This window comes from Agelaius phoeniceus, chromosome 3, assembly GCF_051311805.1.
Source record: "Agelaius phoeniceus isolate bAgePho1 chromosome 3, bAgePho1.hap1, whole genome shotgun sequence".
In the NCBI taxonomy this organism is placed as follows: Eukaryota; Metazoa; Chordata; class Aves; order Passeriformes; family Icteridae; genus Agelaius; species Agelaius phoeniceus.
In genome coordinates, this window is record NC_135267.1 from 62,105,891 (window position 1) to 62,129,477 (window position 23,587).

At 40.4% G+C, this 23,587-nt stretch overlaps 1 protein-coding gene across 5 annotated transcripts in view; it reads left to right on the plus strand.

Moving 5' to 3' along the window:
- Positions 1 to 23,587, plus strand: part of ARID1B (AT-rich interaction domain 1B) — a 325,125-nt gene that overhangs the window by 223,614 nt on the left and 77,924 nt on the right. For all 5 annotated transcript variants that reach the window (XM_077175420.1, XM_077175417.1, XM_077175418.1 and 2 more), the window contains 2 exons: positions 2,598 to 2,841; positions 19,954 to 20,043. In XM_077175420.1, coding sequence (XP_077031535.1) covers positions 2,598 to 2,841; positions 19,954 to 20,043 — 334 coding nt within the window. The remainder of the gene's footprint in view (positions 1 to 2,597; positions 2,842 to 19,953; positions 20,044 to 23,587) is intronic.

Here is a 23,587-nt window from a genome sequence, read left to right on the forward strand (position 1 = left end):
TGCTCCCTCTGCCTGCACTGCTTCAGGGTGGTGGCATGGCTTGGCAATTTAAATAGGCTGGTGTCATGCAGGTTTTCTCTTCCTTTTCCACCTTGGTGAAGGAGTTTCATCAGGTGAGTGAAGAAGTTCCTGGAAAGCAGGCACTCAGGAAGATGCCTGGGACTCACCAGTTGTTCTGCTTTTGTGGAAGGTTGGAGAAATCTCTGTGACCTGACAGGAAAAGTGAACTTCAGTTCCATCCTGAAGTTTTGCCTTAGCCTGTGAACAGCAGATAATTTCATCAAGGACTGTGCTAATTTTTTCATGGCTTTTCCATTATCCTGGCAAATTTGTTTTTTTCAAGTACTTTGGTTTGCCAACACAAATGAAAGCTTTACTCTACACACCCTTTTAAAACCTTTGTTATTCTAAACATAAACCTGTGTGCTTTCTATATCTTCTGTCAGTTGTGTGCCTATCTGTTTTTTAGACAGAATTTATATTCCTTTAGAATAGGCTCTATTCTGCAGCATTCAGTTTTCAGAAGTTTATTATATGCTTTTCAGCAGCATTTGTTTTATCAGCACTTCCTGCAGCATTTGTTACACATGACAACAGCAGCGATTTGATTCCATTTAGAAAAATACCATATTATGTATGGAAAAGCAGTAATTGCTTACCTGTTTGCCAAATACATTCTACTGTGAAAAATATCTACTGTTGCTCTATGCAGTACCAAGCACTGTTATTTCTTGTTTACATTTTCTGCAGTTGATAGTTCCAAAAAACCCCAATGAAAATAGTTTATTGCCCACTTCATAATTAAATTTCCATTTGTATGGATTTGGAAGTCTGCTCTTGAGTGAATGCAGCATCTACACATAGACTGAAGTTTTGGCCTTAATTTTTGCTTTTCATGTGCCTAATGGCATACATGTACAATTTCATGCTTGTCAGAAAAAGCAAAATTTAACTGTGGATAGAGTTGTTCTTGAAGTATTTGTGGGAACTCCTTGGAAACAGGGCCTGCAAGATGCCCTGCAGAGAGCTGAGTCTGGTGGTTGGTATTCCCTGCCCTTACGCACAAGGAGGAATAACAGGTAGCATTGGACAAGGAGGAATAACAGGTATCATTCTAAGGCCTCTAGTGGGTGTTAGCAGTGCTTAAATTGTTACTCCTCCTCTTCCTGTGCCTTGGAGGACTGACCATGTCCTGTCTGTTAGGGGAACCTGGCTGTGAGTCTCTCTTGTAATGGAGGTAGCCATCATTGGGCAGAGTTCTAACTCACACCACCTAAGTTCTGTCCATGTTCTGTGACTTCTAAAAAATTTCATTTTTGTTATGAAAATTAGGCAGCACTAAGGCTTCACTTCCTGAGCTCTTTGCTCAGGCAGAGCCCGGTTCTTTTTGTGCTATTTGGACAAGGGGTCATGCTGTCTGTGCTGCAATCACTTATATGAGCCAAACAAATGAAATCAGGATGAGTCAAAGTAATGCACCGTGTCATGCCAGTTATTTCAAGTCTCAGGGATCATTTCATTACCTGATCTATATGTGAGGTAGATCCGTGCCACTTTTTTGAGCTTTATATGCTAATAGAAATAGCAACATAGTAAGATGTTCCTCATGACCTGCCAATGGCTACAGAAGCATAGCAATATTGGCACCTTTTGGTTTGTATGAGGTTTTTCTGTGATACTTAAGAATTAACATTTTTTTCTGACAGTTGGGGAGCACATGCTTGCTTTGTCACAGCATTCTTGGTTTTTCATATCTGATCTTAAAATTATTTAAAACCCCTAAAGACTCCCACAGATTCAAAGACCAGTATAACTCCTGTGTTACAGCTTGAGGGAGTATGTCCAGCAGTTCATAGTTAGAATTCAAATGTGCTGTGACCTACAGAGGAGATTTCTCATTGAAAATGCAGCAGTTATGAACTGAAATGGAGTAACTGTTTAGCAGTGTATTCAGATGAAATTGAAGAGAACCTGTGAGCTGTACATTGGTCTTTGGTGGAAACGGAGAAGCAGCAGAATACAATTCTTGTATTGCTCCTTGTTCCTTGGTGGCCAGCGGATCCAGTGCTGCTGCTGAAGGCAGGGCCTCTTCTCACTCCTTGTTGCAAGGCGAAGGACCTGCAAGGGAGTGTTACAGAGCTGTGTATTTTACACTCTTCTCTCATTGTAGGGGTTTAGAGTGAAGTGTATAAGCTGTGATTGTAATGGTAGCAAACCCCAAAATTAAATACTGTGTGAAAGTGAAACTGATGTATCATTTTCATTAGTTTTGGTATGCTCAGGCAGAATTTGTGGGATTAATTTTGAAAGCTTAATCCAGATGGAAAAGGTTAAATTCAATGCTGAATGAATTTAGTTCCAATTCATTTGTTGCCCTTGCTTGCTCTTTTTCTCAAAAGAATTAGAGATTAAGCAGAGAATTGTGCATACCGTCCTTGTTTTCTGCCATCATTTAACTACGTGTTAAATGTTAAAGACAACCTCTCAGTTATCTGCTGCAATAAGTAAACAAATGAATCTATTGCCATGCCATCTCTTGAGTCCTGTGGCCTGACTATTCATGCAAGCACTTATGGTCATTTCTCCTTTTTGCTCAGGATTTATCTGGATCCATTGACGACTTGCCGACTGGAACTGAAGCAACCCTCAGCTCAGCTGTTAGCGCATCAGGCTCCACGAGCAGCCAAGGGGAGCAAAGCAACCCTGCACAGTCTCCATTTTCCCCTCATGCTTCTCCACATCTCTCTGGCATCCCTGGGGGCCCATCGCCTTCCCCTGTAGGCTCACCTGTTGGAAGCAACCAGTCAAGATCTGGTCCCATTTCTCCAGCGAGTATTCCAGGTAAGTTTGTTCTAACAAACAAAATTATACCAATTGGTAGGTTTAGTAAATATATAAATAAATACTCCCATATTCCAAACTAACTTATTTTCTGAGAATCCTGCATTTTCAGGGCCTTTTCCTGAAAAAAATGCATACTTAAAGCAAAAGTAAATTCAATCTAAACTTCAGCTACCAAGCCTTCAGAATGCTCAAACTTCTGAACTTGACTCCACATAGGTTCGATAAATGTCTTTATCACCAACCAGTGTGAATGCTTAATTGTAGTTTTTGTATTTGGTTTGTGTATCATTTGTCACATACTTCTCTTGATTATTTACAGTCCTTCTTTTGTTCTAACTGTGTATTTTTGTTGGGTTTGGCTGTTGAGCTTGAATGGTGGTTACAGACCTGCAGGATGAGGCAGAAACTTTCCAACTCTGTATTGTGGCAATGTGATTTTGGACATGAATACAGAATATTGTATGAGATATTTCTTAATATTTGCAAAAATTAGCAAGTTACTTGGGATTCAGCCCCATCAGTAGTAATTGGAATACCAGTGGCAGGATTGCCACTCGCTCTCTTGTGCAATTTAGAGTATGACACACAGTCATGTATATTCAGAAATTTGTGGAAATCTGTTAAGATACCCAGAAGAAAAAAATGGCATACATTAATTTCAGTTCTTACCTTATCCCCACCCATCTGGCATGTTACTTATTCTAGAGGGTCAGGCAGCAATTTGTATTTAGTATTTCAGGTGAGTTTATTCTCTTTCTGCTGCTCAAGTTTTTTTATTATCTTCTGACATTTTGAATACTAGGGGAATTCCTAGGAGTAGGAGAGTGCTGACATTACCCTGGGGATAACATCAGTTGCTGACAAAACTACAAAATAATAAACATGGACCTCAGTTAAAAGAAACAAAAGCAGAAGTGCCTTTTTGTTAGGTGATTTGAGTGTTGTTGTAAACCGAATGCTGGTTAAAATTCAGAGAGTAGAATGTGTTTTGGTATTTGATACAAAGGTATCTGTGTAAAATGTTCCTGCCTGTTTGTCTGCAGAGGTTAAACTAGATAAGCAGAGGGGGAAGTAAGTTCAGTGCACACAGGAACGTTTAGTACTAAATGTGGCCTGAGCATGTTGAGCCCTGATGCTGTGCATGTCCTGCAGTTATTTCATACCTCTACAGCCATTCTGACTGGCAGCATATGCTCAGGTAGAGCAGGAATAGTGGGGACAGCATTATATGCAGTGTGGTAGCTTTGTATTTCCAAGGTGGTTCCCATTTTTTGGTGTAGAAATCCATCTCTGTTGTTAAGTGAAGCCAGATAGTTCACCTGGCTGGAAAGGTAACATTTTGCCACAGTCAGATTCAGGTGAGTAAATAGATTGGCATTTTAGCAGCTTGGTTGCTGAATAGGGAAAAAATGTTGTGACGCTGAAAATAGCTTTATTGTAGCCATGATATGTAAGGATGAGCGTAACTGTGTAGGGGCAAGTAATAACTTTTATGAAACCACCTAATCCCCATGGGGTAAAAATAGAAGGTATATGGGCTCAGAGGTCAGGGTCAGAATCAGAGTCACTTTATCGTTTCAGATGAGCCCCAAAAGTACATTTTATAACTCACCTAGTGAAAAGCATTGTCTCTACATACAAACTGTGCCACCATTTTGCACGGTGGTTTTCTGGTCTGCTGCAGTAACACAAAAGCAATTCTTTCTCAGGAACGATGAAAGATGAATGGTGCTAAATCAAAATCACCCTGCCCTGTTTCCCTGTCATAGACAAGCTTCTGGTCTCTGCAGCTCTTGCTAAAGGTGAACTCCCAGACATGAGCTAAGGCAGCGCTCTCCAGAGGGCAGCTGGGCAGCTGCAGTACCATCGCTGCTGCTGCTGCTGCTGCTGCTGCCGCTGTTTCTCGAGCTGCAAAAAAAGAAGTAAGGCTGCTATTTAAAGCCCTGTGATAGAGGAATGCTGCTGGGTGCTGGGGCTTTCAAGCCATATGAATTAGACTGTGCTTTCACCAAGTGTGTTCACACCATTGTTCTTCATTACAAGGACTATGGTAGCTTTTATCATCAGCTGCATTCATGAGACCCTAAGAAAAAGTATCACAGAGCTTGTTTGCATTTCTGTGGCTGTTTGCAGCAGTCAGGTTGTAGACGTTTTTAAACATAGATTGTGTAGTACAGCACCTTGCCTTTAGTAATTTTGTTCTCTGCTATTTTCTTCTCCGTTCTCACCCTACCCTTGTTTGTTCTGACCTCATTCCTCTCCTATTACCTCCTGCGATGTTGTGCCACAGTTTCTCAATGTGACATAGATTGGCTCTTTCAATCATTCTCTCTCCAGCAAGTCATTGTAAAATGAGCAGCTGTTGTGTTGCTGATAGCTATAGCTAGGGAAAGCCAAAATGTTGCAGGGGGTTCTTGGTGGGAAGACCGTTAAAATAAAGGTGTTGCTTTCCCAGGGTTTACTGGAAGAGAAGCATCCTTTTTCCAATGGCTCCTTCCTTGCAACAAAATTGAAAACTAATTTAACATCAAAAGGGCAGACAAACAGCCCCCTATTAAACCTCCCAAATGGCTGATTCTCTTCCACTGCCTGTTTAAGCTGTCTCTGCACCCCTCTGCAATCCTGCCACCCTGCATTGCTTTCTGCTGCACGCCACAAATTTCACAGGAACAGCCTGGCACAGGCAGCACTGACATTGGCACGTCCCTAGCTCAGTGGGCATTTCCTTCCTGTGCTCTCTGAAATACTGGATGGATATTTTGTGTGGTAAGTGGCACATGCATATACAGCCTTTGTTTCCATTCACATTACCAGAATAGACCAGGGAGATTAACTCCTAAGGGCAGAAAAAGCAACTTGGATGGATTTTTTTCAGAAAGGTAGTTTTCTCTCAAAATCAGAAGACTTCTTGTTCAGATGTGTGTTCATTACAGGGCTGAAATCCTACTTATCTATGATTTCTACTGATTCAAAATGACATTAAGATTTCCTATTAAGTAGATCATTATTCTGTTTTTCCAGAAATCCTGATCTCTTTATTTTGTAGCCATCTTTATAATTAGGGTACATATTCTTCCAAAGAATGAGATGTGATGCCCCACACTGCTTTGGTTCTTGAACTGTGCCTTATTCAACCCTAAACCATTAGTGGAAGCTGACACAGCATATATCAAAATGCACTGCTGTTGCCAGAAGATTTAGTGGCTGTTAATTTCGCTTTTTTCTTTTTTTTTTTTTTCCTTTCCCTCCTGCTCTAACAATTTCAAGTTTACTAACAAAGCAAAAATGTAAATAAGCTAAGCTCCCCTTTCTCCCCCCATCCCCAATTTTGATCTCACTGGCCAAAGGCTTTTGTCAGCTCTTTCTCCCTTGCGGTGTAAGCAGCAAATTTTTTTTAATATTAAGAGTTCTGTGAAAGATTGCTGATAGGCCAGGAATCCCTTAACCCATGATGGACAAGCAGATTTTGTACAAGTTAATAGACTCTATTATTTTTAAACCCCTGCAGGAATTTTTATCTCTATAGAAGAGAAGGGTATGCCATGCTAATAATGAGTAGCAAATGCTGCCTTTAGAAATACATGATTTTTTTTCACATGGATTGGTATTTTGACTTCACTTACATAGATCAGTATTTTGACTTGTGCTTTTAAGACATTCCATGTACTTTCTGAAGAAACAAGTTTATTTTCACTCTGTTAAGCTTCAACTACATTGTTGTTTTTATTAAAATTGTTGTCTCCTTTCACTGAGGAACTTGGATATAGATGAATTTACAATTTTCGGAAAGAGATCTATTTGTGGATACTCTGGTTTAGGAGTGTTATTGCTGGGCTTCTTAATTTTTGCTAACCAGTCAGTATCCTCCTCTGATCAAAAATACCCAAAATTTTAATTGTGATAATTATGTGAATCAATGGATGTAATCCATTCAGTGCTGAACTCTACTCTCTGCAGACGTGGAGGTCTTTCACACCTAGCTGGCTTGAATTCCAGGATCCATCAGCATTACAGCCAGCACTCCAGGCAAAAAAGAGGAGCAAGAGGAAAATGGGATACCCAGATGGAACAGTAACAGGAAATCTTGTCTTGGTGTGCTTGTTAGTCAGTGTGTGTGACTAAAATGCTGCGAGAAGAGAAACATGAAGAGCAGTCTATCATAGTCCAAAGGGACATTGTACTGCAAGAATCTGAATAGGAGTGATGATTTCTTTTATGACTTATAAAAGAGAAGCCTACCTGTTGAACCAGTTTCCAGAAGGTACTATAGTAAAACAATAGTTTTACTGTAGATCTTGTTTTTGAAAAGAATTTGGGAAAATATTTTCCTTGGGATTGAGCTATTCTACATACTTACCCTGTGAACCACCACTGTTTTGTATATTATATGGCATGGACCTCTTTTAAATATTTTTGAGGGAGAGAAGACTGCCATATGAAAGTGACACTGGTTAATGTCTTAGTGGGTGACATGGACAGTGGCATTGAGTGCACCCGCAGCGAGTTTGCTGATGACACAAAGAAGCTGTGCAGTGCAGCTGACACACACAGGGAGGGGATGGCATCCAGAGGGACCTGGGCAGGCTTCAGAGGTGGGACTGTGTGAGCCTCATGAAGTTCAGTAAGGCCAAGTGCAAGGTCAGCACCTGGGTCAGGGCAATCCCTAGAGATACAGACTGGGCAGAGACTGGATTGAGAGCAGCCCTGAGGAGAAGGACTTGGGGGTGTTTGTGGAGGAGAAGCTCAGCAAGACTCTGCAATGTGCGCTTGCAGCCCAGAGAGGCAACCTTTTGCATCAAAACCAGTGTGGCCAGCAGGGTGAGGGAGGGGATTCTGCTCCTCTGCTCTGCTCTAGTGAGACCCCACCTGAAGTTCTGCATCCAGCTTTGGGGTCCCCAACACAAGCAGAACCTAAGTTGGAGCAGATCCAGGGAAGGACCATGAAGGTGGTGAGAGAGCTGGAGCACCTCTTCTGGGAGACAGCTTGAGAGAACTGAGGTTTTTTGTTGTTTTTTTTTTTTTTTTTGAAGAAGAGAAGGCTCCAGGGAGACCTTATGGCAGGCAGCCTTCCAGCACTTACAGGTGGCTTACAGGAAGGCTGGAGAGGAACTGTTTAAAAGGACATGAGTAACAGGTCCAGGGGGAATGGCTTTGAACTGAAAGGAGGTTAATATTAGATATTGGGAAGAAGTTCTTCACTGTAAGAGTAGTGAGGCACTGGAACAGGTTGCCCAGAGAATCTGTCAATGCCCCATCCCTAGAAGTGTTCCAGGCCAGGTTGGATGAGGCTTTGAGCAACCTGGTCTAGTGGAAGGTGTCCCTGCCCATGACAGGGGGGAGGAGGGTTGGAACCAGACAAACTTTAAGATCCCTTCCAACCCAAACAAATGTATGAATCTATTAATTTGTAATACTATGCTTTTTGTTGAAGTTTCAAATACCCTAAAGTAATTGCAAAACAAGAGGGGATTTTATCCTTGTAAAATGGATATGATCCCCCTGTCTGGAAAGATTATTTTAACACATCTATCAATGTTTCTCCCTTGGCTTCTCCGGAGGCAAAAATCTTGCAACAGCTTGTTGCAAGGAAGATGCATGCTGTTCATTGGCATCCAGACCAGAAAAAAGCCAAAACACAAAATGCCATTGACGTAGCTATGTTCTTAATCACTTCTAGTGCATAAAACATCTAATCAGCAGTTTTGCAAATCTAGTATGCTTATAAATGAAATATGTGAATGTTTCACATAGTAGTAGTTTAAAAGCCTTTCTTTTGAATGGTTTGTACAACATTTAGAGTGTTTCTGTCTTTTCAAAGGATGAAAAAATAAGCAAATTGTAAAGCGCTCTAGCTCAAGGCATTGCTTCTAGCACAGGGAGCATCCAGCCTGGGATACCTATTAGAATTCAGCCCAGGTCACAACTGATGAATAATCTGTTGTCTCAAGGCTTCATGAAATAACTAAATAGTCTCAATCAGGTTTTGTGAGGAGACACTATGCTGCAAAAGGCACTATAAAAACTCCTATCATACTTGCAACATTGCCAGAGATCAGGGAGGTGTCCTTCTCAGCAGAGGTGGTCTTTCCAGAACAGGTGCAGGAGATGAAAAGAGACAGAGACACGCTGTTCAAGTTCCTCCTGTTCAGTTTTCATGATGACAGAGGGTTTCATTTTCCACAGGCATCAACCTGCTGTTTTTTATTGGCCCAAAGTTAAGTATCAGATAGAAAAACAGTAAATCCCCCCAAAAAAGCATGCCCTGGGTGGTTATTTTTTATGGGTAGCTTATGGGGTTTAGTTTTAAGTGGTTTCACTTGCTTAATATCTGGTGGGTCAGTGCTTACATTTCTCAGTCACATTGCAGTTTTAGTGTTTAATTGCTATCTTAAGCCAGTGCCAAACATTTCTGCCCTATAGACTGAACACCCTGAAGGATCGGGTGCTGAGAGTTGTCCAGCACCCTCCCCCAGATGGCCAGATCAGTGGTGTTCACATCCCCATATCTGTGCTCTGCCCCGTATCTGGTTTGTCCCCTTTGCTGATTCCTGCCAGGCCTGCTTCCACCATCCTGGCAATGGCTGAGCAGCCCCCATGGCGGGGCATCTGCTGCTGTGGACACTGTGGCAGCACATGTACACAGGCCACTTCTTGTAGCTCTGTGAGTCACTGGTAGCACCCTGCTGGTACAAATCCATCTAGAGTATGAAGGCTGTTGAAATCCAATTAACATATTTGTATAATTATGCATGTGCTCTGCTTCCCGTAACAAAATTCAAATATACTTAACCACAGCGGCCAAGATTTGACAGGTATGTTTGTTGTTAGTTTCAGCTGCATGTCCTAAGGCCATCCTTGGACAGCTAGTGTTTACATTTGATCATTAACCTATGCATTTCTTTGTAACTTTTTTTTGTCAACCCACTTATGTTTTTGTCAAGAAATTTAAAGTGGTGTGTGTTTGGTTTTGTATGTTTGGGGGTTTTTACTCTGTCATTATTTGGCTACACAAACATAGATTGTCTCTCTTTATTGGTGTTGGCATATAGGGCATTAATTTGTGTTTTATCATAAATTAAAAGGTTGTCTCTCACTCCCTTGTCCCTTGCAATACTAAGCAGTGATTAATGAGCAAATGGGAAAAGTCTCTCACATCTCCATCAGTGTGTTTTTGTTGTTGACAGATGGTTGTTATACCTAGATAAAATAGAGAATAAATGTCATAAGGTATTTGGTTTCTGTGATGGGATAGGCTGCTGCAGTTTTCACTTTTTCAGTGGACTATGTATCACTGCCGTGAGATATTTAAAGTGGCCTTCATGCTTCATAGTTAGTGTCAGACTTGACTAGACAGATACGTGGTGTGTCCCTCCTTCGAAGAAGGAGTCTGTGCAATTGCAAATATGGCTTGAATTAATTCTGTGTCTCAAAAGAAGAACATTTTCACTACCTCCAGATAATAATTTTTTAAAAAATTAATGAAAAACGAGATATCCTTTCTCCTCCTTAGAGACAAAATTCATGCGGCTGGAACTGCGACTTGAAAGATTTGAACAGCCTTTTGACAGCATCGCTCTGTAGGTAGATACGGAAGTCAAATTGCAAAGTGGGTTTTTAGAAAGCAAACACAAAAGAACAATTCACTCAGTCGGCAAGCTTTTCCCCATTTTCAGATAACAGTGGACTCAAATTATTGTGATGTGTTGATTGATTACAGCCGTTAAGTTTCTTAGTAATCAGTTTCATCACTTATTCTCAATTCACGCTTGCACCTTTGATTTCTCTTCCACAACAGGGTGATGTGGGTTGTCGTTGACTAATGAAGAACAGAATTGGTTTCGGCGTGAGACAAACGGAATGCCGACACCAATCCCAAAATGCATTAATCTTTAATAATCCACATCTGCATGTTTATAAATGATATAACCAGGAGTTGCTAATGTTAATACTCCCCCTTCCAAACAGAAGCTGACATAGGAGTTGGTGTTTGCAAACTGCATGAGAGGCACGTGGCCGCACGTGGTGCGTGTGACCTTGCGGAGGGAGCTCGCCAGATGAAAGTTCTCGGTTGATTAAAAATACATGAAGAATTGCTTCGCTTCCGCACCGGTCTTTGGAGCTTATCGTTGTCGGGCAAGATGAAATATGGCATGATAGATCTTGTCTTCTAGGGAGATCAGACCCACCAAATGGGTTTTGGAAGCAGGTTTGCCTCAAGGTGCTTTTATCCTTTATGCATTCAACTTGCCCTTTTCTCCCTCATCCCTGAGAATTGCTGAGACCAGGGCTGTGTAATATGCCATATAACACAATAAGAAAAACTAGATTAGCTGAGGGTTTGTTCCTTTTGAGGGTAGTATTAGTGAGAGCACATACATTTTGCTACTAAAATGCTCTTTAATCAGAGACAGTGATCTAGCATGAGGAGTAGCAGGCAGGAGTAGGTAAATAGTTCATTGCCACGTAGAGCTGATCCAATTTCCCTGCTTGCTAGACTTGAGAGAGCTGGGAGGAGCAGGGAGAACTCAAACTCCATCGCTGATGGTCTTCCAAGTTAATGCTGCCTGATTCTGAGAAATTCTTAAACTTACCTGGATCAAGGGAAAAGAAATATGGATAAGAAGCAGCATTTTCACATTGCATTCACCCTTTGTTTTGTATCTTGCATGTTTTTACACTACAGATATTATAAACAATTGATCTGTTGTTTGGTTAAAATTTGGCAATGTTAAAGTTAGGAGTTAAGATTTTTATTAGGTGGCAAATTTTAGAAATGTATGTCTGCTACATCTGTTGTGCTTCTCAGGCTCTTGAATGCAGGTGACACAATAAGGAGCAGCTTAGAGAAAAAATCTCCTCCTAGTTATAAATATAGTCTAGAGAATGAGCACTGATAATGAAAAATTCTTCCTTTTGGAACTTGGTTTAAATCCCTAAATAGAATTCTGAGGTTTTAAGTTTCAGGTGTGTGGCAGGGTAGGTTTCATTTCTGGAAGGAAGAAATGAGCCAAAAAAGAAATACTACCCTCTCCTTTGTCAGGAGCTTTTAGATATTTAGCACTTGCATCAATTGCAGTTTTATATTCAGTTTAATTGACATTTTATAGAAAATTTGAGAATTGTTTTCCTCTAGCTGAAGTATATGCTTTTTGCATTACACGTAATTACTACAAACATGTAGTGATGTGTCCTAAGTAATTACAGATTACTAAATCCATACAACTCTTTATAATCTTCTACTTCAGTTCAAATGCAAGCAAAACTACCATTTTTATGGAAGGATTAAAAGGACAGAGTGAAAAAACACAGTATGCCTACCAGGTCTGAATCACTCTCTAAAGAACATAGGCACTTTTAAAAAAAATTTAAGGGAATACAATTTTCAAAATCGAAAAGCAATTCAGAGGCCCTGTAGAGGCGTGAGAGAAAGTGCTGGCAAGCTGTGGCCGCAGCCTCTCCCAACCCCTCTCATCCCAATTCACGCCATCCCTTTGGAGGGACGCAGCAGCAGAGTGCAAAACATGTGGAGGGGTGGTTAAAGGAGACTTTAGAGGGGAAAAAAAAAGAAATTAAATCAGTGGCTGAGCTTTGAAGAGGTCTGTCTAGTGCAGAGCAGCGAGCGAGTGGGGAAGAAAGGAGCAAGCACCTCATCTAATCTTTCTTCTGGGGAGCCAGGTGGACAAATTGGCAACCCTGTTCACAGCCTCCCCCCAACCCCCTTTGTAGCGTAAGAACTGCTAATCGGATCCATGCTGCTGCAACTGTGGTTAGTTATTAACAGAATAAAAGCAGATTTCTTCAAAAGAATGGGTTGGGGAAAACGGCTCTACAAAATTGCAAGGTTGTTAGAATCTTAAATGCACAGCAGTCGGTTTTTCCCTATTCTGAATTAGGCGATGAATACGGCCTTTCATCTGTCACTGTGCCCATTTCTTCAGAAGGCAGCCAAACATTAGGCTTCTCAAACAAAAAAAAAAATTGTTTGAAAGAGGAAAAATATTGGGGAACAGGAAGAATAGGAAAATGAGAAGGAGAAATCAGGTTTTGTTTTTATTAATTTGGCCTGGTGAGAGAAATATGAGCTTGCCTGCTCTATTCAGCTCCTGCATGCCAGCCACTGTGAGCCACCGTTTGTGAATGTGGGGATTAGAAAAGCTTTAGCTGGTTGCTATCCTGGGCTGCACCATTCTGGACTGGCCTCCAGCAGAAATATCCTTGGCTGGAAACTCTCCCAAGCTTAATGGAAATAATGCATTAAATGGATGCAGAGTTAGGCAGAGGTGAAAGCAGAAAGAATTTGATTCCCCCAAATGAAACTTCTCATAACTGCAAAGTGAAATTACAGGTTTGGGGTAGGTGTTACTGAAGATAGAGAAGCAGATTCTTAGATTTAGATTGACTTATGCCTTCACTTACACAAGTAATTAAATGATGCATCCTTAATATTGAGGAGCTCTACTGCCTTCCTGGTTTGCAGCAGAATTTTGGAATTTGTTGTCAGGCAGACAGGGGCTTGCTGTGACCTACTGGAAAGCCACTCAGTATTTGGGTGAGCCGCATGCTTCTGAAGATTCTAATTGACAGCTTGCTTTGGTCTTATTTCCAAAATCTCAGGAGAAAGTGCTTCACTTTGGTCCAAACACAGAGGTGACTTCTGGATGGGGCATGGATGGAACAGACCTGCTTGACAGTGTCTGCTGCTGCTCTCCCTTCCCGTCCAGAGCAAAAAGAGCTTTGGCCTTGGAGGGCAATATATTTTCTTTCCTGCCCCTTGCCACCAAGACCATTGTCAGTTCAGGCAGTACTAACAATTATTTCACTTCATACATACTCCTGAGTATTTGTTACAGTCTTTATACCTTACTCAGAGGTTCCACAATCTGGGAATAAATCTTGGATGTCTAATTTGACAGACCCCAATTTCAGCTACTTAATTCTTTTTTTTTTTTTTTTTGAAGTCCATAATATAATGAATTATTCTATATATAATATAGAATAATGAATATAATGAAATTCTATATATAATGAAATATTCTATATATAATGAAATATTCTATATATAATATTATATATAATATAATGAGTAAGGGTGACATTTGGATGGTGTTCCATAAGTAATACGTTGGGACTACATACTGAGTAATGAGGATGAAACAAAATATTGAGTAGCTACCTCATCCTGTCAGTGTCAACTTTGCTTTGAATTAAATGTTATATCATGTCAAACAAGTAGCTTCTACTCATGAAATTAAGATGTTTATGCTTTTGCATTTGTATGGAGAAAAATCAGAGCTAGGGTTCTCTAGGCCCCTTTGCTCATTGTTGCATTTTTAATGGAGACTTGAGAGCAATTTAGCACTTAAGTTACAGTAATTTCTTTGAAACTCACCCACAACCCATTCTTGATATGGTGAATGTAACATAGATAGGAAAAAGCACGTGAGAGTGTAACTTTCAAGTGTTGGTAGTCTGAGAATTTTACACTTTTATGAGAAGCAAAGTGGGGGGTTTTGCTTCTCGTTGATTTTACACAGATTGTGATAGTCACTGACATATGTTAGGGAATCATGTGTCTTTGAAGCACGATACATTTGTTTTAAGAGGTAATTTGGAAAATCAGGGCTGGGCCTGACAACAGTCTTGATAACACTTTATGATATAGGAACATCCCCAAATCTGGCATAAGTTGATAAGCTCCTTGTTTAGAAGCTTGTACAGAAGCTTGCTGTTGCTGCAATGGAACAAATCAGCTTCCTGCAGTCCTGCCTCAGTGAGCCTCTCAGCCAGCCACCTAAAGCATTCCAAGGCAGGAGGGTTCTGGGTTTAGTCCCAAGTTCCTGACACAGGGAAATTGTGGAAATTGTCTTGGTAAGCAGGCTGCAGTGGATTACCAGCATTGTATGGGGTTATCAGCTGTAGTGTGGTGCTGAGCAGAGCCAAAAGGCTTGGTTTGAGTGTGTTTGACTCCACATATCCCCAGCACAGCCACAGCTGCTGTATCTGAAAGGGTCCTCATATCCCAGGCCTTTTAAAACATCTGCACTCAGATTACTGCATAGATAGAAGGAAGGTTTTCATATTTTGCATGTCTTAATTTGAGAGAATATGCAAACAACCCTTGCTTTTTACTGGAATGAACAAGTAATTTAAAAAATAGTGTTGATACAACAGGAAGCTTGGCTACAATGCATAAATTAAGGAATAAAATAATTCTTTATTCTTAAAGGGTCATAGATGAAAGATGAAAGAGATAACACAAAACACATGACCAGTTTCCCTTTATGCTACCCATAGAAAAATTTCTTTCCTTTGAGGTCATTTGCACCTCACTTCCAATTTCCTGAAAAGTTCATTTGAAACACTCCCATATAGAAGCCTATTTATGTTCTTTCATTTCTGATGTAGGGATCCGAGACCCGGAATGTCTCTTCTGGTCTGTGAGCCTTTATTGTAACATTGACTGTGTGATGATTATCCTATTATTTGATCAGATTTCATCCTAATCACTAGATTTTCAGGACCTCATTATTCCTAAAACAAAGTTGTTTCAAGTTCCAGTAATGGTTTGATTATCCTCCTAAACATCATCATGCTCTTTTTCCTCCCTGATATTTAGCCTCAAATATATTCTTAGAAAGAAGTCACAAAATTCCAGCTCTAGTTTTTGTCATAGTAAATAATACTCACACTTTCAGCCTCCTGTCATTTCATGCTGGTAGCTGGTTTCCATTCCAGTTTGTATTAGGCTTTCTGGGTTTGTCTCCATGAAGGCCCACCAGTGACACATCAGCAGTGATGTTGTGCTGTCTTACCTCTACTGTAAACAATCCTCCTAATTTATGCTAGTGATCAATTTGTTTCTTTGAGTACCACATGACATAGTTAGGTGTAGTTGTTTGTAGGCTATAACCATTTTAGGTCAACAGATATGGTCAGATTTTTCCTTCCTTTTTTCCTCCTGTATCTGCCTGATAACCTACAGCTCTTCAGTTATAAAAGGCCCGGTTCTGATCCATGTATATAAACGTTTGCATTTTTAATACTCCAAGCCAAAAGGTGATCACAAGGGTTTCTTAGGTAGTACTTTGATCATCCTTTGTATTGACTAATACTACCTACTTTGTGATCAATCAGTGTCATTAATCCAGTCACAGCTCTCAATTCCTAAATTAGATTGGAAATTGTCCCAAAGACAACCCACAAGATCTGTAACTTCTGCCTTTCCTTCAGCCTAGTGTTCCATTTTCAGCACAGGCTGTGATCAGTCCCCCACCCTCCAGTTCCTCATGCATCTTAAAATTCCTGTGCTTATACCCCTCCTTCCCCCCTTAACTGGTTATTTTCCAGAGGGAACCTGTTATCACCAAAGTGTTTTCTCGACTCAACTGTTCAGGCATAATTCTGTGAGGTATTGTCCAGCTGCTACAGGGCATCACAGCTGAGCATCCTCCAGTATCATTACAGTGATGGGAGCAGAGAGCCCTCAGCATCTTTCAAAACATTGTTGATGTGGACTGTAAGGACTCCTCCTCAGCCGAATATCAAAGGTCTGCTCTTGCTTGCTATGTTGACCCTAAGGAATTTACTTTTTACAGTTTAACTCCAAGTCTGTAGCCATAATGCAGTCTCTGTTTAGTACTTTTCTCAGTCCATCTTCGCCAAACATAGTGCACATTCTCTCGTGACTTCATTTGAAGTGAAGATTTTCAAAGTGAAAAAATTTAAAAGCATTTGACATAATTTAAAAAATAGAAGACCCGCTTACAAATACAGTATTACGCATTTTTAAATTCCCTTACCTCTTCAGATGACTTTTTCTTATTTTAAAAAGCAGATACTCTATTAGGTAGACTGCTGGTTTCAGTAGTTTTAACAACTAATTTTACTAGATAGCTATATAAATTTGTATAGCATTTTGCTCGTCTGTTAAGTATAGGGGAAAGAACTAGCATGGCAGCTTATATCCTTTTAACAGACGTTATTGCATTTTCTTTGGTTTTGCATAACAGTAATATTGTGAAACGTCTGTAGTATTCACTTTGCATAAATTTTGGTAGGTGGAGTATGTCACCAATGTGGCAACAGTGGTATACAAAAGATGGGAAAAGGTCATCCCTGTTTAAACTTTCTTCTGTGTATCACTGGGTCAAAGGAGGCAGTAGTCTGTCAGTGGAAAAAAAAATACTGGATTTTTGGATAGCTGTAGAAGTTATGTTAAAAATTTAAAAAAAAAAAAGTTGTTTTTCTTTCGTAGAAGTTTTCCTTCCCTAATAAAATAGAAAAGTCTGTTCATGTGTTATTTAAAGTGTCTTCCAAGAAACACAACAGCAATACTGGTTGAAAGAGAAAAGGATTACTATCATTTAAAGGAAAGAAACAGAAAATCTTTAAGGTCATTTCTTTTCATGACAAAGAAACTTAAGAAGCATGGCAGACAGGATCTTCAAAGGTTTTAAAGTCCTGTCATCAGCTCCCAATCAATAGGTGTTAGATACCCAAATTAAGAGTTCAGTTCAAGTCTTCAAAGGTATTTGGGTGCTTAACCTCTTTTTACCTTTCACATCACTTCTAAGAATAAAATGGCAGTTTGATTGAAAACACTCTGATGCAGTACCTTCATGTCCAGCACCTGGATAATCTGTAGCACCCACTGATAATCAGTGTAGTGGATACTTCTCTTGGAAATTTGTTACTTACACAGAGTTGGTCATGTTTATGAAACGTTTTTCTTTGTGAAACAAAAGCTTTGCTTGACAGTTTGTTTAATAAGGGAAAAAACCAGAAGTACACCTAAAAAAATAGCATAAATGTTTGCAGAGACTGACAATTCCAGTGAATCTGCAAAACTCCAGAGTCTGTATTGACTGAGGATGTGGATGAAATCGATTTCTTCATAAAAGTTCTACAGGTACTGTTCTACAATTTGACTTTACTGGTCAGTGATTGAACATTTGCCTGTGTGGGATAAGGCTTCAGCCAGATAACTGATGTTAGTATCAGGGTGAAAAAAACAGACATCATCTATAATATGCAAAATATGTTGCCTATCATAGATATTCTCTGCACTATAGCTTCTCTCAAAGCCAAGCATCTACCTAAAGGAGGATCCTCTGAGAGCTATGTAGTGCAGTCAGAACCACTCCTGCTTTTTATTACTTTTTTTTTTAAGTGTTTGTAGAAATCTTAGATGGTTCACATCAACTTGAAGTGCTCTCTCTGATAGCGGTGCCTGGGGCATACACAGTGGAAGTGGCAGTGCCCTGTGTTAACATGGAAATGCTGTTTGTTTACAGTCTTGAGTCACTGAATCCTTCCTGTCAAGCCGAAAGCTTTCATTATAATGCAGGCACTTACCATCTCCACAGCCTGCTCTTGAGTGACATCAAAACATAAGCTGGAATTTGTCATTATTATTGTCATATGCCTCAGAGTTCGTGAATGGGCTGTGGAACCCAAAGCCTTGGGTGCTGAGTGGCATGTTTGGTCTTTTGGAGGAACAATTCTGCCTCTGGTCGAGCATTTGCATCTCTGAGACACTTGTCACAGCTGCTCTCGGTAGTGTTGACTGTCATGTTTTTAGTGCAAAAGCACCTCATCTGAATAGCTAGGCAGTGGTTACACTCCCCATTTCACAGATTTTCTCTTTGTTCTGTATCAATCTGGCCCCTTCTTCAGAGTTGCTGCTGAGAGCCGGTGTCTTTGGGATGGGAAGTGGATGGGGCAGAGCAGACACGTTTGCTTTCCTGCATTTATGTCCAAGCTGGGGCCCTTGGTTGCTCTAAAGGGCAGCCCCTGCTGCCCCGCTGTCAGCCCGGCTCCCAGTGCCAGCACCATCCGCAGGATTCCTGCTCCTGCCACTGCAGAGGGGCAGCTGCTGAGCAGGAGGAAATGAGTCTCAGCAGGCACAAATCTATTGCCTGTGTTTTTATTCTTTCCATTTCTTTCAAATGGAAAACAATCTGAACAGTTTCTGAGGATGAGGGGTATAAATCTGTCTGCTGCTATTTATACTGTGCTCGTCACTGCAAGTGTCTAAATGCTTAAAGTATATATTTGCTGCCTAACCTGAGGTGGTCTTCAAGCCACTTGGGCTCTCACGAGCAGGCATGTGTAAGACCAAGAGCAAAGAGGAGTCCTAGGGGATGTCCAGGTCTCATTCTTCCTCCTGCTCGGGCTGAGGCAGGTTGAGGCAGCTTCAGCTTGAGGCTCCTGGGGCATTGGGAGGGTGGTAATGGGAGGGTGGTAAGATGGACCTCTGTACTTGACACGGTGTTGAATGGTGACCCAGAGGAGTGACTTGCATCAGTGCAGTAAGCATCTGCCTTATTATCCATTAACACTGAAAGGGAACGTTTTGTGTTCTGAGCCTCACAGGCAGCACTGGGAGTGTTCTGCTTGTTTGGGTGGGTAGACAGCAAGAACAAGGACATAAAAATGAATGTGTCTGTTCTGGTTAGTTATTTTAATAAATAACTTCCCCTTGTTTTTATTTTAATAATAAGATACCCCTTTGCTGTCTGATCTCTTTCAAACATTCACTTTCACCATGCGTGCCTACATGTTATTCTTTATTCCCATATTCTACATGGACATTCAAACAATATTAAAACCACTGATTCATTTAAATACTTTTTAAACTGTTGTTGTTAGTCATTTTTGTATTGACCGAATTTTTCATTGGTAATATTGTTGGCAGCAGTCCATGTCTGCCTGGCTGGAGGCCAGTTTAAACTAGGCAGGATGAGCCCTATTGTTCAGCAGACTTGAATTTTGTTAAACTCCCTAACAGAAATATGTGTCAGGAGATTTGCAGCTATAAATTGGATCATGTTGGTGAGGTTGGGAACTCGCTCAGTGCGAAATTGAACATTTCGCCATGCCTGTTGCTAAATGTGTTTGTGCATGTTTCCTCCATGGGTTTCAAAAAATAAAAGGAAAAAAAAAAGAAAAATGTATGAAAAACAGCTAGACCTGTTGAGCTCTGTCTTTACCTTATACAGCTGGTACTTTCTTTGATGTTGAGTGGTTGAAAAATGCAGCAATGCTTGGTTTTGTGCACAGAAATGCTAAAAGCAAGTGTGTTTTCCCTTTTTTCTCTGTGTGTTACAGGCAGTCAGATGCCACCGCAGCCTCCTGGCAGCCAGTCAGAATCCAGCTCCCACCCTGCCTTGAGCCAGTCACCAATGCCACAGGACCGAGGTTTGTTAGGTGTTGGGGCTTTTTCAGTTGGTGCCAAATGCAGCCTTCATTTTAAGTTGCACGTTAGCAGTGAGATTTCCTGGAATTTCTTTTCTTTTCCCAGGGAAAATAATGACAGTCTTCATTGTAAAAAGCTTGGGGGGTTTCTGTCTCCGGGTAAAGAGCAACTGAATAGCAGGTTTTACCAAACTATAATTGAAAATAAGGTTTTCTCAAAATACAGTGAATGCCCAGAGTATAAAGGCAGTTTCTGTAAATACTTGAGTCATGTCCTGAAGAATACAGCTCTTCATTTTCTATCTTGTAATTAAGATGTAGAGAAAGAGTGCTAACTAGGAGCAGTTTTGCTACTGTCCTCAAAATTGTCATCTCTAATATCTTTACATGGACACAGTAGTCCTCTAGCCAGTTCTAGGATAAAATATCTTTAAATATAAAGGGAAATCAAATATTTAGGTCAAATGGTTCAATCATTTGGAAATCTTGCCATGGAAAACCTTGCAGGCAAGAGCACTGTTCTAAAAGGGTGCTCCCTACCATGTGCTCACAAAAATAAGCAGAGCATTTTTAAGTTAAATTTGCCTTTTATAAATGTTAAGCCCTTTTTCCTTTCACCTCCTTTTTCCCTAGCTGATGGAATACAGTTGTCACAGCTTTGTTGCGTGGCCATACGTGCGATCAACTGCTGTAAACCGGGCATCCTGTCCATGCAGTGGTTAACATGTGCCAGTGACAGGCTTGCAAAACAGACACATGATAACTGTGATAAACATGGAGTTATTTATGAAATGCCCCTCCTAAAATGTCTTGCTTCCAGAAATATCCCAAGTAGCACCATATGGGGATACCATAAATACTAGAAGTTTTCTCACAGTGAAACAAGTTGAACTCACAGAATGACAAATTTCTGGGATAGCATCCAGGAGGAGCGAAGAGGACTCACAAAGAAGAGCAGAGAGTCTTAATTTTTGCTATTTTTCTGTGTTGAATGCCCCCTCCTCCAGGAATGCTGATTAATGAGAACATGAAATACAGGATTCCATGCTGATTTGTTCTGTTTCCTTTTCAGTCATTCTTTATACTCACTTGTTAGTGCAGGGACATATTTTCCCATTAAAAAAATTCAAAATAACATACGTGTTTGGTGAAAAAAGAATGCCCTCAGTACATAATGCAAAGACCTGATGCTTTGTGGGATAGAAATGTCACGAAGCAGCAGGAATGGATCAGATGAAGGCTTTGAAGACCCAAACATCTCAGAAAGATGTGTGCATTTCCTGGCACAACTGGGTCTCGGCATAAAATGTTATAGTGCCCAGTAATAATTATTTCTGCAGAGTGTGTTCCTCACCTGGCTTTGGGGGACAAGTTAGGCAGGTCTGACGGAACTGGAAAGGTCAAACCCCTCTGTTTCTGCTGTAGAACAAAACTGGGGTTCAATGTATGATCAGGAGAGGCAGACAGGTATTCAGAAGTAAAGCAGAACACAGCTGCCATAACTGGAAAGTCAAACAAGTAAGTAACAGTGAGAGAAGTGAAAATTACAGATTGATTTAGTTTGTTTTTTGTCTACACAGTGAGAATTGTGGTTATGTTCCTAGAGAACATGCAGGTTTTGAACACTTTACATGCAAAATCTGGTGTAATATGCATGATCCTTGTGACCCAGCTTGTACAAGAAGTCCATTTGTTTCATGCAGGAGATTCAAACTTTGTAACTAGCTAGGTCATATTGATTTTGCAGAACATGTTCCCCAAAGCTTCTCTAAAGTCTGTGCTGTATGAGCATAAACATGCGTGCATTCCCTTTTGTGCCCTGTCATTGATTAGAGGCTCCTTTGAAATGGAAAACTTCACCTTTTAAAAAGGCTGTTACATTAGTTGATTCCTTTGCTTGCTTGAACTGGTTTCCACAGAACTTGAAGAAAGGAAGGAGGGGGAATGATGGGGACTCAAAGGGAAGGTGCTTGTCATTTACTGATAAAAACCTGAGCAGAAAATCGTTGCTGCTAAGGACACCTGATCCTTGGGCATCTGTTACAGTAATTTAAACTCTTGGCTTACTGATACACTTTCTCCAAAAAAAGAGAAAAAAAGTTAAAGGAAAATGAAAACAAAAACCCCCGAGACACTCCATAGGATAAGGTAATGTTTGTTTTCACACTTTGTGTAGCATTTCTTTCCTTGTTTAGAGAGAGAATGGATGAACAAAAGACTACTAATCATTGCTTGATCAGAATCCTCTGCTCTCAATACTTGGAAAAAATGTTATTTACCAGCTATCATGAAGATTGACCAATGGGTGGAGTCCGAGCTGTAGCACTTCAGGATGCTAAACCACTACCTTGAATCATTAAGTTTACACTTACTTATTTTATTGTTAAAGTGTTTGATTATATTTTATCATTCCATGGTTACTCTGCACCCTTCTGGGATTTTTATGTTTGCCTACCTAAGACTCTACATCCCTTGTCTCACAATGCAGCCTGAAGCAATGACCACATTTTACATGTACATTCTGTGTGTGATAGTAGGGGAGTAGTAATGTACTGCATATATATAGTAATAAGAGTTTCTTGGGGGATTGGATTTTTTTGTGCTACTCAGGTTTCTTTTTGTATAGCTTATTTAATACTTTTTGTAATAAGCATTAAAATGCTTACTTCTAAAAAATAATTTTTAGATTTTTCATGTACTGCTCAAGCTGCAGAACTTTTGGACCTGCTCCATGTAAATGTAGCCTGTTGTTCTAGGCACTTCTGTTCTTGTCCCACAACTGGTAACTGGCCGCTGTTGTTTGATGCCCAGTCAGTGAAATGGTTTTAGTTCTGCCAACACATGTTGGCTACCTAAGAAATAAGAAATTGCATTTATTTGATGTACATAACCTATTTCTTAGCTCACGTGACTTGGAAAGCAGTGGGACTTGAAGTCAAGTTCCATACATGTTAAAGAACTGTTGGAGTCAGACAGCTGTGGACACAGACTGGTGTCAGAAGTCTCTTGGAGAAGCAAGAGTGTGTTTAGGTGCTGCTGAATCCCAACAATTACCATGACTTGGGACTACCATAATGACAGTGTCATCATGACTAATTGAGGTAGTCATCAAAACTTGCTTCATTTTTGGGAGGAAGGAGGATGCACATCTTGCTCTCTGTTTCTAATAGACCTCCTCCAGACTTTTCTTTATATGATCAAAAGTAGGGGTTCCATATTTTGTGTTTATTGAAGTCAAGGGTCTTTATAAACTTTCTTTGCATCAGCCCCAGAGGAAGGGCAGCTGTCATAATCATTCAGCAAATACTTGAGGTACACAGCCACTTGAGTTCCCTATGTATCTATTTGTTTGGATTTTGGAAGCTGTAGTTTGAGGATATCCTTAGTAACCAGAAGTGTTCAGCGAGTTTGAAGTTATTTCTAGGGATCAAATAGAAGCCCAGCACGTCCCAATTGACCCTCTAAATTAGTTTCCTGAAGCTGCAGCCTGAAAAAGAAACCTCTGTCCTGGCCATTAGCTTATACTCCCATTCTTACTTTTGTAAAC